Below are 17,698 nucleotides of genomic sequence, written 5' to 3'. Positions count from 1 at the left end.
AAGGGCCCCCTCATGCCACCCCTCGCCCCAATACTCAAAAGTGACTAGATAAATTATTGTCTGATCCAGCAGCAAGGCAATGCTTATGGTTTTATGACCAATGCCAATAAGTGGCCACTGCCAGAGTTGACACGTGATTACTTGTAAGTCTCAGTCGGGGCGAAGTGGGCAGACGTCTCCGACTGAAAGGAACACTACAATTCCCAGAACCCCTCTAGCTCTAGTTCTATTAGAGGAAACGAAGAGGACTACAAGTCCCGGCAGCATTTTGGGTTCCGGATTCCTTGTTTTTAGGAGGTTGGATTGGCTGAGACTGAGGGAGACGCGATGGAATTGTCAGGAGAGGCAGAGCGTGAAGGCTGCGCAAACAAAAACTTTGTAAAAGTTGGTAAGCAGAGGAAGAGGACGAGGCGTGCACGTTCTGGCGTTTGGAGAGTGAAAGAGGGTTCCACGTTTCACGATGGGGCTGGGGAGGGGAGAAAGGGCTGCCTTTTGGTTGCCTCTGCTGTGCTAGACGGGGAAAGAAGGCGAAGAAGGCAAGAGAGGCGGGGAGAGAAACGAGTGCTCTTAAAATGGGCGAGGCAGGGAAGTGAGATGGCGAGATAAGGAGAAGGTTGGGGTGTGCTTTTTGTCCTTAGGTGGGTAGGAAGAAGCACGATTAGGATCGTCTTGGCATTTCTGAAGCATTTCAAAGGTTAGACCTCAGGGGTGGCCAACCTGAGGCTCTCCACTGTTGGACTACAGCTCCCGTCATCCTATGCGCTGGTTTATTGCAGCTAGGGAGCCTCAGGTTGGCCCCCCTTTATGTAGCGACAGAAGAAATTGTATGGCGAGGGAATGATAATCTAAGGCAGCAAATGACCCACTCCAGCCTTCTGTCCCCAACGGGGACGGTCCACCATTGTTCGGCACAATGCAGTACATACAGGGTTGCTGCTTTTTGTTGCTGTTGGCCCTGCTACTGTGCCTTTAGCAAAATGAAAAGGGCGCAGCCCAGCCTGTGTGCCGCAAGCAGATGGCTCCAGGTAACGCGAGAGAGAACGAAGCCATATGTTGTAAAGCAGAGCATCTTAAACTTCAATGTCCCCAGATGATATTGGGTTAGTCCCTGTTATAGCTGGGCATGATGGGAGTTGTAGTCCATCAATATCTGGGGGATGCCTTTCATGTTTGAGAAGCCTTGCTGCACGGGATGCTGCCCTCTCACGGTCCCCAAGGCCTTTTGCTGCCTGGTCTTGGCTCTATAGCAGGATTGCTCAACTTCGGTCCTCCCAGCTTTTTGGTCTATAACTCCCATAATCCCCTGTCACATCATTAATAGCCAGGGATTATGGGAACTGTAGGCCAACATCTGCAGGAAGCCTGCAGCTCTGCTGTATAGAAAGAATAGAACTGAGTCACAGGGAGCTGATCGAAATGTTTCCTCCCAAGAGTTGCTCCCGATTAGAGTAGAGGCCATCACTCAGTGGCAGCAGAACAGCTGCTTTTCATGCAGGTCCCAGTTTCAGTCACCAGCACTTTTAGGGGAAAATGGATTCTGTATAGGGAAGCTGGGAAGGAACCTCAGAGAGCTTGAAGAGCTACTGCCAGTCAGAGTTGGTGGTTGTGGGCTGACGGTACAAGGCAGCTTGAGGATAAAGAAACAGCTTGCATGCAGGTTCCTTACTCAATATAGAGAGACCAAGCCCAGCTAACTGGGCAGAGAGGCACCTTTTAAAAGGATGGCTTCTACATTTAGCAGAGAGAAAGCACAACTGTCCCTGTGCCTCCCAGCTTGGTATCCCTCCCAGTGGCTGTTGTTCTTGAGGGGGACTCCCTTGTGTTTCTTTTTAGACTGTGAGCCCCTTTGCAGCAAGGAACTGTCTTCTTACTCTGTTTGCTGTGTAAGCTGCTATATGGCAGGGTTCTCGAGCTTGGATTCCTCACAGTGGCCAAAGGCCATTCTGGCTGGGCGTGATGGGAGCTGTAGTCCAACAAGACCGAAGGACCCAGGTTTAAGAACCTCTGCCTTACGGTGTTTCCTGCCCCACACTTGGCCCCAGGGCAGCACATGTGGGAGAATCAACAGTAATAGTACATATGAAGCTGCCATATATTGAGTCAGACCATAGAGGAGAGGAGAGCTGGTCTTGTGGTAGCAAGCATGACTTGTTTTCTTAGCTAAGCAGGGTCTGCCCTGGTTGCATATGAATGGGAGACTACATTCGTGAGCACTGTAAGATATTCTCCTCAGGGGATGGAGCTGCTCTGGGAAGAGCAGAAGGTTTCAGGTTCCCTCCCTGGCTTCTCCAGATAGATAGGGCTGAGAGAGATTCCTGCCTGCAACCTTGGAGAAGCCGCTGCCAGTCTGTGAAGGCAATACTGAGCTAGATAGACCAATGGTCTGACTCAGTATATGGTAGTTTCCTATGTTCCTATAGGTCTATATAGCTCTGTATTGTCTACAAAGATGGCAGTGGCTTCTCTAAGGTTGCAGGCAGGAATCTAGGGAGGAAGCTTGGAACCTTCTGATGCTCTTCCCAGAGCGGCTCCATCCCCTGAGGGGAATATCTTCCAGTGCTCACACGTCAAGTCTCCCTTTCATATGCAACCAGGGCAGACCCTGCCTAGCTAAGGGGAAAAGTCATGCTTGCTACCACAAGACCAGCTCCCCAGTAGCCAAGGGGTTGTGGCAAATGCGTGTGGGAGAATGATGGTAGATTTCAGAGGCATGCAGGCTGCTGGGGTGAGGGAGGAGATGTCTGGGATGGCAGGAAAGGGTCCGGGGGTACCATGACAATGGATAAGGAACCAGTGACAGAGCTCGGGAAAGCAATCCTGACAGGCAAAATGGGAGGGGGAGGGGTTGGGGCTATAGCGGGAGAGCATTTGCTCTGCCATCAGAAGGTCCTGAGTTCAACTCCTGGCATCTCCAGATACGGCTGGGAAAGACTCTTCCCTGAAAACCTATAGAGCCACTGCCCGTGTAGGCCATACTGAGCTAGATGGACCAAGGGTCTGACTCGGTATAAGGCAGTTATGCAGCTATGAGCAGTAACATGGGGAGGAGGCTTGAGGGTAGTGGGAATATTGCCATGGGTGTGATGGGAGGGCCAGCAACACAGGAAAAAGGAGTTGACCGTGTAGGTGGGGACAGTAGTGGAGTTAGGGATAGAATGTTGACTAATGAGAATGTATGGCAGGATCTCTTGACCTGGAAGCATGGGCTGCAGTTAGTTAGTGTAGTGCACTCTGCACATGCTCAGGGACATGCTTATGCTTTTTATGTTCCGCAGCTGAGCCCTAACATTGGAGATGCAGGTTCCAGTTCAGACAGGTGTTTGTGTACTGTAACCAGATCCTTGCACCCCTGAATGTAAGGCACTAGCTGTTACGGTTTGCCACTTCAGTTTGTGTTTAGTGCAAGTTGCAAGCAAATCTTTTTGATGCCCAGCAGAGCAGAGACAGCTTTGTAGTGATTGGCTGGGCTCTGCCTCCTGTAGTTTTCTTCTCTCTTCCTCCCCACTCTTTTCCAAACCCATGACCTCACCCCTTTGGTAAAAGGGTGATTAAGACCATCAGGATAATTAAGATCATCAGGAGGGGTCTGTCTTTGGGTGCCACCAGTTCATCTGGTGGTGACCTAAGGTAAGATCTTCTCTGTTGTTGTCCCTAGGTTGTGGAACATGCTCCCCGTGGATCTTAGAAGATTATCTTCCTCAGAGGCCTTCTGGAGAGCCTTAAAGACCCTTCTTTTTAGCCTGGCTTTTAACGATATCTAGTTTTAATTGTAATGTTAATCTGCTTTTAATTGGTTTTTTATTTTAATTATCATGTATTTTTGATCTTGGTGTAAGTAATCGTGAACCATTTTAGGAAGAGCAGTATAAAAATTGAATAAAAATAAATAAATAAATAAATAAATAAATAAATAAATAAATAAAAGAAGCCACCTTTTGATTTAATAATTGCTGATCTGTGTTTAGTGCGCCTAATCTCAAAACACTCCTCACAGCCTAGGTGATCAAGGTGTGCTCTTGTAAAAAGAGGTAGCTCAGGTGCTGGCCACCTTGCCTCTGTCAGGAGGGTTGTTAAATGTACCTTTACAGAATTTATGCTTGTTGAATTGAGATGTAACTTGCCAAAGTTTCCAGTTGGGGAAAATTAGGGGTGTATTTTCTGGGTGAATAATATGGATCCCATCTAGTCTGTTACCCCAATAAGCGATACTGGAAAAAGTTGATTTCCTGTTTCGTACTTTTGATTCATCATGTTTGTCTCTACAGAGTGCAGAATGATGTCTCTGCTTGATTCTGGAGTGTTCTCTCTTGCCAGTGAAATTGAAAGGACTGCAGCACAGCTGGCTCAGGTAGGGGTTTCTTGGGAAGCAGCTGATGGGAGAAGGAGAAATTGGAATGTGTACCAGGGGCCTAAGGCTGCAGTCCTCTACACATATTCTTGGAATTGTAAGTCCCACTGAGTCCAGTGGTCCATACCTAGAGTTGCCAGGCATGAGATCAGGTGGCTGAAAATATCCTTACTGATTAATCAGCTAAAACTTTAGTTTTTTTTGAGGCTTGTTGTAGTCCTGCTTGTAACCATTCCAACTGTCCCTCTTTTTAAGAGCGGTCCCTTCTCTTAAAAGCAGGAATCTGTCCAAAAAAGTTGGGGGAGGGGGGAAATCCACAGAAATGCTCAAATCAGCAGATGACCTTATGGAATAACCTATGTGTATACGACTTTCTGCTTTACCCAAGCCATATAAAAGCAAAGGCCCATGTCCTAAGAATACTGAAATATTTGCCTTGGTCAACATAGAAAGATTTCCCTCTTCCTAAGACTAAGATGTAGTGGGGACTACTTGAGGGCTTTTTCTCCCTGCAGAATCGGGTGACCTTTGAAGATGTGGCTGTGTATTTCACGGAGAGCCAGGGGTCTCTGCTGGACCCAAATCAAAAAGCCTTGTACAAAGATGTCATGCTGGAGAATTACGGGAACGTGGCCTCATTGGGTAAGTAACTTGCATCTTCACTCTGCAGGAATTTAAAGATTAATCTATGAAGTATGCTAGGTGGAGATATGTTGGCTTAGTTACTGAAGTGGTAAATCTCTGTCTGAGCTGTACCATATGAGGTAGAGTATGGTATCTGACTGAATACTCAATTTAAAACATGACTGAATATTCCATTTAAAAAAAAAAATCCCTGCACATAGAAAATTAGCATGTTGAGGAGAAGGGTTCTATAGCTTTCTGTCAGGGCAAGCCATGATGACCTAGTTCAGGGCTGCACAGCTTCAGCCCTTTGACTCTTGTTGGATTACAACTCCCATCATCCCCATCCACAATGGCCAGTAGTCAGGGATGATGGGGTTTGTAATCCAACGACAGCCAGAAGGCCAAAGTTGGGCAACTCTGACCTAGCCCTTACCGAGATGGCATACCTGCGTTTGGGCTGTACTACTTCAGATTTCAAGTGACGGCTTGTATGATTGAATGCTCTTGCACACGCACACATAATCCTCTGTACATAGAAAACAAGATGTTGCGGGGGTGGGGAGAGATTTATCTAGCTGAGGTTGAAGAAATGGCTATAGAACTCTTCCCCATGACATCTAACTTTCTTTATAGGGGTTTGCAGGGTGGTGGTGGGATGGAGCGGCAAGCAAATCCCTAATCTGGCAGCATCCAGGTCGCTTCCGGGCCCAATTCAAAGTGCTGGTTATCACCTATAAAACCCTTCAGATGAGGTCATCTCAGGTGGGCCTTCTCAGAGTTCCGGGCCCAGGGGAAGTACGTGGGGCCCAGGCATGTGGGAGGGCCTTCTCTGTTTCAGCCTCCTCCTTGTGGAACACTCTGCCTCCTGAGATTCGTAATGCCACCTCCCTTCTGTCCTTTAAGAAGCTTCTGAAAACTTATCTATTTTGCCAGGCTTTTCGTTTTTAATGCCCCCCCTCCTTCTCTTGTTTTCATTGTTGTTTTAATGTATGTAAACCGCCTTGAGTCTATGGAAGTCAGGTGGTCAATAAATTTGCTCGCTCAATCAATCAGAAGTACAGCCCATCCTAGGTTTACAGCCTCCTTTAAAACTTGGCCATTGTGTCTGGCCTATTGTTATTCACCGATCCTTGTGGCTGAACTGGGGGCCTCACCCTGGGTCCTAGTCCCTGTGTCTTAAGACCATCCTAAAGGACACCCTTCACTTGTCCCTGACCAATGGGATGATCCGCAAGGTAAAGTCCTTCCTGTGCTCAACATGAAGGGGAGTAATACTGTGATCAAGAGCCTGTTCCATTCCCTGTACTTGAAGACCGATGTGTGTATTGTGCTTGCCACAGGGATGCTGTCAGAAGCAGCCCCCTTGGGGTAAATAATCACTTTGGTGATACCGGTAGTATTTGCACAGAATACTAAGTCCAGATGTTCTCTCCCTCCTCCTCCATGTACAACTCATGCTTGAGTCAGAAATGGGAGCACACCAGCTAGTGCCCACCCCATTGCTGAGACATACACTGGCTGCCTGCCCCCGGGCATCCACATGTTCAGCGTTTGCAGGGAGGGTTTCTCCATACAACTGGGAGCCTTGGGAACTCCCCTCCCCTACAATAAAAACCTGTGCAAGAGATCCAAAAACTAAATCCATTAACCCAATAGACCACTAATCAAAATCTGCATAGGCTTGCTGAACAAGACAGCTTATGCTAACTTTCTAAAAGTAAAAACCAAACTGCCTTCCCAGTGTTGGGGGAGGCTCATTCACAGTAAGGGTGCCATTACTGAGAAGGTCCTGCACCTTCTCACAATAAGCCTAACCTCTGACAAATATGGACTTGGAGCATGGTTCCCTCCAATAACCTCAGTGTATGCGTGGTGCCCATATAGGGGAAGGCATCTTGAAGAGAAGAGCTGGGTTGGGGAAAACTCCTAGCATTATTGCAGCATGCTCCCACTAATAAGTGGGCTCCCATATCTTGAACTACAGTAACTGAAATTTTCAAATAATCTCCGAGGATACCGCTGTTCTTGGTGCTGAAAATAGATGAGAGGTCTAGGAGAAGCATCAGGGTCATGATCCCTTGTCTGTTGCTCAGCAAAAGGCCTCCCTCAGGGGAAACCAAGCCAATTTTAGTCCCAACAATAGGCCTGAAACCAGACTATCGTGGATCAGGAGAATGCATAATTTCACTGGTGGTGTGAACAACTGATTTTTGAGTGCCCCTATTATATTTGAAATAGGATCAACTGGAGGGAGTGATGGAAAGGAAGAGCAGTTATGGGTTGGGTCTCCTCTTAATTGCAAAATAGGCCAAGATGGTTGTCCAATCTCCCCTCCAAAGATCACTAACTAGACGGCTATCTTTCGAGGATAGTTCTTAACATTCTACCTTCAGGAAACCCTTTCTGAATAGGGTTGGCTGGAGATACTTTGTCCTTTGTCCCAGCTACCCGAGGTAAGGATGTGCATGCACCATGAGCATGCTTCCCCACTCAGTGCATTTTTCCCTAGACATGCAGCAGGTGGCTCATCTAAACCACTTTTCTAGATGCACTTCGAATACTAATTTAAACGGATATGTAGCATGTCTAGGGGGGTAGTTGGACCCCTTCCCACCTGTTGAATAAATGATGTGCCGGGTGGAGGATATATACACTGATGTGTACATGTCCTTACTGTGTATAGTCAGACTGATGGACAAAGTGCCGTGAACTGGCCCATATATAGAAGCCCAAACTAAAAGATACACCTTTCACACGATTGGGGCTTGCAGAATTGGAATAGCAGCTGTCCAAAAACCTGTTGCGATAAGACTCTTCCATGAAAGTGGGGTTTAGCCTGCCAGGAACTTATTTTATCCCAGTCAAACCCAACTTAATATGGCACACACACCTTCTGAATGTTGCCAGGTTATAGTTTGGGCACATTGTAGGCATGCTTTCTTTTTCTCTTTTCTACATAGCTTTTATTGTCTAACAAAATTTACTATTAACATTATAGTACAGAGATTTGGTATAAAAGTCTCTTGTTGGAAAAGAAGAGAACGTTTACATTTAAAAGGCTTGCATCAAAAGAATAACTTGCCATCACAAAAGGCTTGCATCAAAAGTGCATGTTAAAACAAATCTTCTTTGAAAGTAAACAGTCAAGACTTGAAAATCAATCTCTCTCTCTCTCTCTTTCTCTTTCTCTTTCTCTTTGAAAAGATACTTGAAGCAATATTTTGGCCCCAAAAGGCTATCTTTAGCTTGCATACAAAAGAGAATTCTTCAGCTCTTCCTGGCATCTCAAAAAGTATTCCTAAAAAAGAAAAAAGTACAATTCAAAGTTTGTTGTTTCTAAAAGAGACTGACGCCATTTAAAAACAGGTGACCAGTCCACTCTCCTTCTTTAAAAGTATATTTAAAGGTCCATTTTCTCAGCCAGCCCTAGGCAGGCTGTCTGACTGACTACCTGGTCAGCTCCTGACTAAAGTTTATTCTGTGAGTGCTCTGTCTGGAGTACTTTGTCTAAATGGAGAGCATTCACTCCACCTGCCCCTCCCAATCCAAAGCAATCTGTTAAGTTTATATTTTTAGTCCTTGAGGTGTTCCGCCGAGTGGAGACAGAAATCCTGTTTTGGTTACTTTGTGTTCTTTCTCCTCATTAAGGTCAGACTGATCTCTCATCAATGGCATGTAAGGTCTTGACACGTGGACAGAACAGTCAGTTCATATGCACAAAGGTTATTCTTTCCAGCTTCCAAGCAGCTCTGGCATAAAAATGGCTCCCCCTCATGTTAATCAGGAAGGCCAGATCGGTCTAGAATTGCATTTATCTATGACAGTTGCCAATCCAAACTGAGACTGTAGTGTGTGATGCTGTAGTGATTACATTAGTGATGTAGTGTGTGGTGATGTAGTGATTATGCAGATTACCATCTGGAGTGATGGTAGGGCTTCGGGGAGGACTAGGCCTCACTTACAACAACTGCTGGCAGTCTAGGCCTTTTCTAATCAGGAAAAAAGCCAGGGAAATTCAAAATAGAAGGACCAGTCCCAAGGACTGGGTGGGAACTACCCACACAGCCACCTACTGAAGAAGAGAAAGCTTTGTCCTCTTCGTTAGGTTTTGTCCCAGAAGGGCCCCGAGGAAGCAGCAGGCTGAGAGCAACTGGGGGAGGCCACAGCCTGTAGGTAATAAGTTAGGACCAAGGCAGTTGAACTCATTTATTGATTGCTTGGAATCTGCGTTGCCAGGTTAGTTAATGAAAACTCTCTTACAATCTGTTTTATGAAAAGACAGTTGTTCTTATTGCATACCGTCTCCTCTTAATCTGATAATAAATCCTTGTTGCTGAAGTGTGCCATTCTTCATTTTGGGTCAGCCTTCGTCACAGCCACCCGAGGTCCCAATCTGGATTGGGGCCTTGTGCGACTGCCAGTTCTGTGTGGAAAAGTTAAGAGAACGCCGCCTTTGCTGTGAACCACACTGCCTGTTGAGAACATCTGGAGAGGTTCGTCTGCAGTTGCCACCAGCTCGTCTGGTGGCTACTCAGGGACGGGCCTTCTCCGTTGCTACCCCGAGGCTTTGGAAGACACTTCCTGCTGAAATAAGAGGCTCCTCATCTCTTACAACTTTTAAAAAGGCAGTCAAGACGCATTTGTTCACTCAGGCTTTTAATTAGATATTGTTTTAATTGTGTGTTTAATAGTTTTATAATTTTAAGTTTTAAATTGTTGTAATGTTTTAATCTTTTTACTGGTTGTCCTCATTGTTTTGTTGTAAAGCACCCAGAGAACTTGCATTTTGGGCAGTATACAAATGTGCTAAATAAATAAATAAAAATATCATGTGATAGGCATATCACCTAGTTTGGGTCTTATTTGCTGAGGAACTATATTCTATACATGGATGTCATGGAACCCTTATGTGGAGCAAAGCATTCCAGGGACATATTCTAGGATATGCACACATGGGGCATACTGGTTGGGACTATGGGTGTGCACGAACCATAGGAACATAGGAAGCTGCCTCCTACTGAGTCAGACCATTGGTCCATCCAGCTCAGTATTCTCTACACAGACTGGCAGCAGCTTCTCCAAGGCTGCAAGCAGGAGTCTCTCCCAGCCCTTTCTGGAGATGCCAGGGAGGCAGAATCGTGTGTGCTTGGACTATGGACTGTGCCAGTGTGGTGGGGGAGGCGAGCAATGGCAGTGCCAGGTGGGTAAGAAGACCCTTTAACTACCTTTCTCATCGCCCAACCCACCACCCCTCATTGCTTCACAGGAGTCAGGACCCCCACTCCTTTACTTGGGAAGGGGAATCCTCACTGGATTTCCCTTTACAAGTATTAGCTGCCCAAACCGGTTCGAGTCAAACCTGATTCAAGCTGAACCGCAATTTTTGGTTTGTGCACACCCCTAGTTGGGTCTCATCACTGCATTAGAACTAAGAATATGTTGAGAAACACCCATCTCTCTTTTGCCACTATCTTCCAAAGAAACTATTCCACCATGACTAACCTCTTATGTTGCTTCTAAGGGAACCCTGGATTCTTCATGAAAAACACTGAATAAAGGAATCCTCCCAAATTATGTCTTATACTTCCATGTTCATTTGCCTACAGGACTTCTAGGCCCCAAACCTGACCTCATCTCCCAGATGGAACGAGGAGAAGAACCGTGGGTGGCAGAATCTCAAGACCTGGGTGAGGTCGAGGTCCCCAGCACCAGCTCAGGTGAGGAGCCTGCAAAACCTCCGCCAGCTGACCAAAGAGAGCGAACCAAGCCCAGGCCTTATGGGGAGGAACTCTCACGGACTCTTGCTGGTGTGCGATATCCCTCCTTTTGCCTCAGTAATCACATTTTGAAAGAGAGTTCCTCAAAGGCACTGTGTTCTAATGGCAGAATTTCCTTTGCCTAGTTTGCCATCCCAGTGTGAAAAAGGCTACCCCACCCTCTCCCACAGAAATACCTGCAGTTTCAGAATTTGTTTCCCCTGCTTTTGGTCCAGTATGGACCATACTGTCCTGGAACATATGATTATGAAGATTGTGCCTGTAGTGAGTTTGGCTGAGGTCATCCCAACGCACTCCTGATGCATCCTTTTATTGTAGATGGGTTGAGGCTGTTCATCTGGATCATGCCCTCTGTATGTGCTCCAAATACTTGTCTAAACATGTATTTTTTTTAAAAGACATTTAACCTGCTTAGGGAGATCTCTTTTGTATCTAGCATGCTCTAACCCAGGGGTTCCCAACCAGTGGTATTCCAGATGTTGATGAACTACGATCATTCTCGGCTACAATTTATTGTGGCTGGGGATGATGGGAGTTGTAGTTCAGCAACATCTGGAGCACCACTAGTTGGGAACCCCTGCTCTAACCTAATTACTTCTGCAGACAAATTGTAGACTGGAGTTTTTTCATCATGTTCAGAAATGTATCTTTCTCTCCCTTCATCCCCGCATCCCCTTTTAACTTAACATTCAGCTGGACTAACAGTTTTCATGAACTTGAAAGCTTGCTCACTGCATTGACATTTTAGTTGGTCCTAATAAAGGTATTGCCTTATTTTTGCTTTTGGATCTTTTCTAATGTATCCGCATAGCTACTTTCAGTTTTCCCCATCATGCTTCAGGGTTTTTTTTGGTGGGGGTGGGTGGGTGCGTTTGGTACCTCTGAAGCCACCTAATGGCACAGAGGGGAAATGACTTAACTAGCAAGCCAAAGATTGCCAGTTCAAATCCCCACTGGTATTTTCCCAGACTATGGGAAAGATCTATATTGGGCAGCAGCAATATAGGAAGATGCGGAAAGGCATTGTCTCATATTGCACAGGAGATGGCAATGGTACACCCCTCCTGTATTCTGCAAAGACAACCACAGGGCTCTGTGGTCGCCAGGAGTCGACACCGATTCGACGGCACACTTTACTTTACTTTGTACCTCTACCTATAGAATCCCATTCTGAACTTCCTTACCTCTAAGTCTCGGTACTTATTCCTGTTTTTACTTATCCTTCAGGTGGCCTTGTGGAAAAGGACTTGTGCCCTCACTGTGGGAAACGTTTTACTATCAAGCACCAGAGAGTCCTCATGGGAAAGAGATCCTTTAGATGCCTGGCTTGTGGGAAGTGTTTTGCTCAGCAGTTGGACCCTGTAGTGCAACAGGGAATCTGCACAGAGGAGAGAACCTATAAATGTCTTGAGTGTGGAGACTGTTTTGAACAGCACTCAGCCTTCGTAAGCCACTGGACAGTTCACACGGGAGAGGAACCCTACGAATGCCTGGAATGTGGGAAATGCTTTCCTCGGCCCTCAGCCCTTGTGAAGCACTGTCGAATCCACACTGCAGAGAGACCCTACCCGTGTCTGGAGTGTGGGAAGTGCTTTGCTCAGCAGTCCTACCTTCTGGCCCACCAGAAAATCCACATGCGAGAGAAACCCCACAAATGCTTGCAGTGTGGGGAGTGTTTTGTCGACAACCCAGCCTTCGTGAGGCACCAGAGAGTCCACACGGGAAAGAAATCCTATAAATGCCTGGAGTGTGGGAAATGTTTTGCTGACAGATCACATGTTGTGACTCACCAGAGAGTCCACAAAGGAACGTACCCCTATAAGTGTCCGGAATGTGGAGAATATTTTGACCAGCACTCTGCCCTGGTCAGCCACTGGATGGTCCATACAGGAGAGCAACCCTATGAATGCTTGGAGTGTGGGAAGAGCTTTCCTCGGCCCTCGGCCCTTGTGAAACACTGTCGGGTTCACACGGCCCAGAAACCCTACACATGCTTGGAATGTGGGAAATTCTTTGCTCAACATTCGGGTTTAGTAAAACACAAGCGCACCCATACTGGAGAGAAACCCTATGCATGTTTGGAGTGTGGGAAATCCTTTGCGGACAGCTCGTCTCTTGCTAGGCACAAAAGGGTTCACACAGGCGAGAAACCCTTTCCCTGTTCAGAGTGTGGGAAATGTTTTTCGGACAGATCGAATGTTTTGGCCCACAAGAGAGTCCACACAGGAGAGAAACCCTACAAATGCTTGGAGTGTGGGAAATGTTTTTCCCATCGGTCACACATTGTGAAGCACCAGAAATTCCACATGAAAGAGAAACTCTCTAAATGCCCACAACCACTGGGGCTCATCACAGACGAGCATCCTCCTAGGACCATCAAAGAAGAGGTACTCTAAACCCTGGTGCAAGGTGGTTTTCCTCACTGGGTCTTGCTATAAATGATCAAAGGTCAATACAGTACTTGGAAGCACAACCCATGTAGGACTTTCGTACTTGGAATAAGACAATATAATTGCAATGATATGTACATACTTCTGTTCTTCAAACAAGGTTTCTAGATCTCTTTAACGAGTAAAATAAAACAATACAAACATCTTCCAAAATCAAGCAAATGCGTTCCAGTGTCCCAACACCATTATCAATTTTCTTTTCAAGCGGCTGGCAAAACTTAAGGTTAAATACAGTAACTACACCTGAAGTGGCAAGCCCAGAGCCACTCATTTCCCCCTCCCTTTTAGTCTGTCCTGGGATTGGCTACTTTGGCTGTAGTTACTGTATTTAATCTTAAGTGTTGCCAGCTGCTTGAAATAGAGCATTGATAATGGTGTTTGGAGACTGAAACATGTTTGCTTGATTTTGGAAGATCTGTTGTTTTATGCATGAAAAAGGTCTAAAAAACTTCTTTCATACTTGGTCTGCTTGGAGGTGATTTAAGTATTGTAACAAGCCACTCCAGAGCTGGTTGCATGGAAAGATGTTGCTGACTTTAATCTTTCCAGTGTTTTCACCAGCAGTGTCTTAGGCGGGGGGAGGAAATAATGAGAATAATATGGTGGTGCTCAGCATTTCCCTGCCTCCTACAAGCGATGGCCAATGAAGGAGAGAATGTGGGTGGAAAACGCAGCCCAACGGAGTCATGTTATGCGTAAAATGCACTATCCTAAATTAAAGGACCTGGGTGATGAACCAATTTTTACCTGGTGCCTGTGAGCAGGTGCCAGGTACACAGACCTGGAAGGGCGTTCCAGGGCCAAGGCACTTATACTGGGTCCTCCTCTGTGTAACCTCAGTAAGTAAGCTTATTTGAAAAAGGGCCTCTCTGGATGACCTCGAGGAACAGGCAGGTTTGTACAGGAGCAGGAGATCCAGGAGTCCCCCTGCTAATGCCTAGACTTGGCTGAGATTGCTGAGAACCGGAGCCTAGTTTGACGTCATTGGTTAATGTTTTTGCCATTGAGGCATGGATTGTGTGGGCGTGGATGCCCAGGAGAGTGCAATATCCAGCAGTGATGAATAAAGCAGCAGGGAAGGTTCTAACTTGCTGCAGGTAGCTGGGGCAGTGGAAATTGTCCCAGCCATGGAAACCTATCAAAGGTGGGGGGGATTCCCCATTGGCAACTGCCTGCCTTCACAAGGGGTCATCCCTTTTATAAGCACTCAGATTGACTGACTTAATTGTGTCCTACCATGGGTACCGCACTTGCAAACGTAATCTCTGCCACTCCATTGGTGAGCATAAACTTTATGTAAATATGTTTAAATCAGCCTTGGAAATAAGTTGGTAACGCTGTAAGTTCCCAAGCATGCCAGTATAACTCATTTCTAGCACAGCAGCAGCCTTAAAAGGAAAAACTAAAATTTCCTTATTTGCTCGCTTGGAGGCTTTCCTGACTCTCGACGGAAGACTAGTTTGGTACGAGCCTGATTTAAATTGGACGATGAGTCTGACATAACTATGTCTTCCCCTATATTGTTGCTTTCTAATTTTGCTCCTTATTTGCTTTTTAAAACATATATAGTTCCTACAACTTTGACTCTTTAGAGTTTGTCTTGCATTTAGTTTTTGCATTGCAAAAGTTAGCATGCTACTAATCTTATGCCATTTCTGCTTTGCTCAGTATTTCATGTATTTGCCTATGCATTAAATAACTCGAAAGTTCTCATTTGTTTTGTATCTTGCAGCTGCTTCCACCAGCTCCCATCTGAGTTAAAATGACCAATCCTAAACCAAGGATTTGCACTGTGTCGCTTTAGAAAACATTAAAACTTTATTTTACATGGCACTCCCCAGTGGCTTTTCATCTAAGGGTCTAGCTCTAGCAATGCTTCAGCGTCTGATGCACTTCATTCATTCACTGGGACCTGCATTTTATTAAGTGTTAACCTATTCATACACTGATTACCCTTCCGGGACTCAGAAGAACAGTATTTATGGGGTGTATACATTCTGTGGCAGGCTAAGATTCAAATGGGGAAAATGCAGTTCTTTTTGTTCCTTGCAGAAAATGTTCTGGCAGTCTTCAGCAGTTCCCTTGGCAGCTGAGGTCAATTGCTCACCCCTTTCAAGTTATTTTTCTGACATAATGCAACCCTTCTCTGTTGAATGTGCCTTGGTGCCTTTTGGTGTGTTGCCTTGTTCTTCCCACTTGCCATCCCATCACACCTCCAGAAAAGGAAATGGAGGGAGAACTTCATGAAGAGAGGTGGCCCAAGAATGAGGACTTTAGATTACTGAGGACAATGAGGGCCCATCGACACTAGAGAGGCACAGAGCAGTCCTGTGCCTGTTTAGTGAGTGGGCAGTGAGTCTCTCTGTGTTGCTCACTCCTTAGGAAGTGTGTTTAGGGTTGCAGCCTTCAACTGGTTTAACTGTAGTTTTGTGAAACTACAAAGGGCTGTAGAGGGATTAATTGGAGGCACCTCTATTCCCCCTCAAAATTCCCAGAATGCTTTGGGGGAAATGCCAGAACAGTTAAACTAGTATTAAACCTGTTTATGTAGAAGGACAGCACTTCCCCATGGCTAGCTACCCTTTATCCCTCAATTATTTTATTTCTTCTTTCCTGGCAGGAAGAGGGGAGGCATTGAGCCATCTTTGTGACGCTCCTTTCTAGGAAGGGGATACTGTGTGGAGTGGGAGTGGTGGGGAGAACAGTCTCCAGCTGGACATTTTTTAGTCGTGTTTCACACGGATAGCAGCTGGAGTCCCTTAGTGAGGGGAGGAGATCTTGGCGTGAGGATTTGTTCTCATACTTGCGAGAACAAACCATTCAGGAGCCTGGATGTGAACTGTGTCTGGAGACTGGATGGAGGAGGGGTCTGTTTATGTCTGTTTTCATCCCACCCTTCTGCTAAGAATCTCAGGGTGGCATTCATGGATGTCTCTCCCTCCCCCCCAGGTAGGTTAGGCTGAGAGATCGGCCCATGGTCACCCACTGAACTTTGTGGCTGAGCAGGGAAGGATTGGAACCCAGGTCTGCCCAGTTCTAGTTCAGAGTTGGCTCCTCTGCTCCATGCAGATTCACTTCCTCCTCAAGTGTCTTGTATGACCTGGGGATTCTTCTGCCTGCCCACTTTGCCTCCTAGCTCTGTCTACTATTCCCCAATGTGTCTTCAGACCGCCTCGGCCGGGCTCCCATTCTCATCTGCCTCTGTCTGCTGCTCAGTTTATATCCAGGCCCCTGCAATCTTCATGACACTCTGGCCAATCCCCTCCAAGCTTGACTCCTTTAAAACGATCTGGTTAGTGCCTAGTTTGGCCTGTTAGCCTATTGGCCAGTTTTCAATACCTGTTGTGGCATGAAGGTTGGAACTTATTTTTCTCTGAATAGACGAGATGAAAATAAAAACCAGCCAGCCTTATAACCACTCACTTCTAGAAGAGATTATATTCAATGTGTCAGCCTTTGCTTTAGCAGCACTAAGAGCAGACTCTAGCTTCATTTGGGGTGTGTCTTCACATAAACATGTACTGTTTCCCAGAAAATACGTTTTTCAGAGGAAGTGGGAACGGTTGGTGCAGACTGCATAGATTTAGTTATTTACAACTGTGTAATGGAATAATCTTGGTCTACCATGTAGATGCAAGTTACGCTTTCCCCCCAGGTTTGATTACCGGTGCCTTGCGGAATGCTATTCTTATAAATAAACATATTTCTGTGGAGAAACATTACAGTGTGTATTTGTGTTCTGTGGGAGAAGCTATTGGCCAGGAATGGGGGAAATAGTAACATGGAGATGCCAAAATTCTAACCAGGTCACTGGCTGCACTTGGAAGCCATTCCAAAGTTGGGGAAGGAGACAATGAGGTCCACAATTCCCTGGTGTTCTCAGAGCCTCTGCCAGGCAGGAATTCTCTCTCAGTGGTTGGAATCGGCTGAAATAGGATCAGGTAGTTCTGTGACTACTTTGTGTTCTGTAGGTCAAAAGGAAAAGGTCTCTGTTGGCATGAGACCCCGGCCAAGGAGAAGAATGTCAAGGGCAGCAAAGAGTATATAGGAACATAATCCTGCTGAAGATTGTAGTTCTGTAGAACTCTGAAAATGTTGCCAAGTGAACGGGCATCATGGAGGAAAGAGTGATGAGTGAGTCTTCACCTGCTGAATTGCAACCTGTTTAGTTTTAAAGGTGCAGGAGTGTAATTTAAATATATCTCTTTGTAGCAGAATTTTGAAAGCATCATCATGTCTTCTACCTTCTCCAAAACTAGGAAAAGTATATAGGGTTAAACAAATATTTGGGATGAGCACTTTTAGAGGTGGTGTGATAGACACAGACTCGAGAAGCAAAGCCCTCTGCAATGCAGGTACTTCTGGAAAGTTTTTGCCCATTACCACAATCTTTAAAGACACAGAAGCCCTACTCAGTTTTTTTGTTTAATGTCTGTGGGGTGTTTTCTACTTTGGGGTGCAGTGGACCATGATACTTGCAGAGTATTGCAATGGAA

General features: G+C 45.9%; 1 protein-coding gene across 7 annotated transcripts; it reads left to right on the top strand.

The window, feature by feature from the left end:
* The first annotated feature begins 251 nt into the window (after positions 1-251).
* On the top strand, positions 252-16,921 carry LOC128344757 (zinc finger protein OZF-like). Of its 7 annotated transcripts, none has more exons than XM_053295564.1 (6): positions 278-388; positions 3,656-3,769; positions 4,266-4,348; positions 4,864-4,990; positions 10,582-10,692; positions 11,980-16,921. In XM_053295564.1, exons 3-6 carry the CDS (start codon positions 4,274-4,276, stop codon positions 13,146-13,148), a joined length of 1,482 nt encoding a protein of 493 aa, XP_053151539.1. In that variant the 5' UTR covers positions 278-388; positions 3,656-3,769; positions 4,266-4,273; the 3' UTR covers positions 13,149-16,921. The 7 variants fall into 7 exon arrangements, with proteins under 7 accessions (XP_053151536.1, XP_053151539.1, XP_053151538.1 ...); XM_053295563.1 differs by having other exon boundaries at positions 3,656-3,831; XM_053295561.1 differs by lacking the exon at positions 3,656-3,769 and having other exon boundaries at positions 252-388.
* The last annotated feature ends 777 nt before the right edge of the window (positions 16,922-17,698 follow it).

The sequence above is a fragment of the Hemicordylus capensis genome, chromosome 2 (assembly GCF_027244095.1).
Source record: "Hemicordylus capensis ecotype Gifberg chromosome 2, rHemCap1.1.pri, whole genome shotgun sequence".
Lineage (NCBI taxonomy): Eukaryota > Metazoa > Chordata > Lepidosauria > Squamata > Cordylidae > Hemicordylus > Hemicordylus capensis.
This window is presented reverse-complemented; position numbering and strand designations above follow the sequence as displayed.

What these genes read in the sequence shown, in the direction of transcription:
- LOC128344757 (XM_053295561.1), top strand. Translation starts at nt 328, where the DNA reads ATGGAATTGTCAGGAGAGGCAGAGCGTGAAGGCTGCGCAAACAAAAAC. An exon ending in CGGGAACGTGGCCTCATTGG is followed by an intron (nt 4,991 to 10,581) that starts GTAAGTAACTTG and finishes ATTTGCCTACAG; the next exon opens with GACTTCTAGGCCCCAAACCT. An exon ending in GGTCCCCAGCACCAGCTCAG is followed by an intron (nt 10,693 to 11,979) that starts GTGAGGAGCCTG and finishes CTTATCCTTCAG; the next exon opens with GTGGCCTTGTGGAAAAGGAC.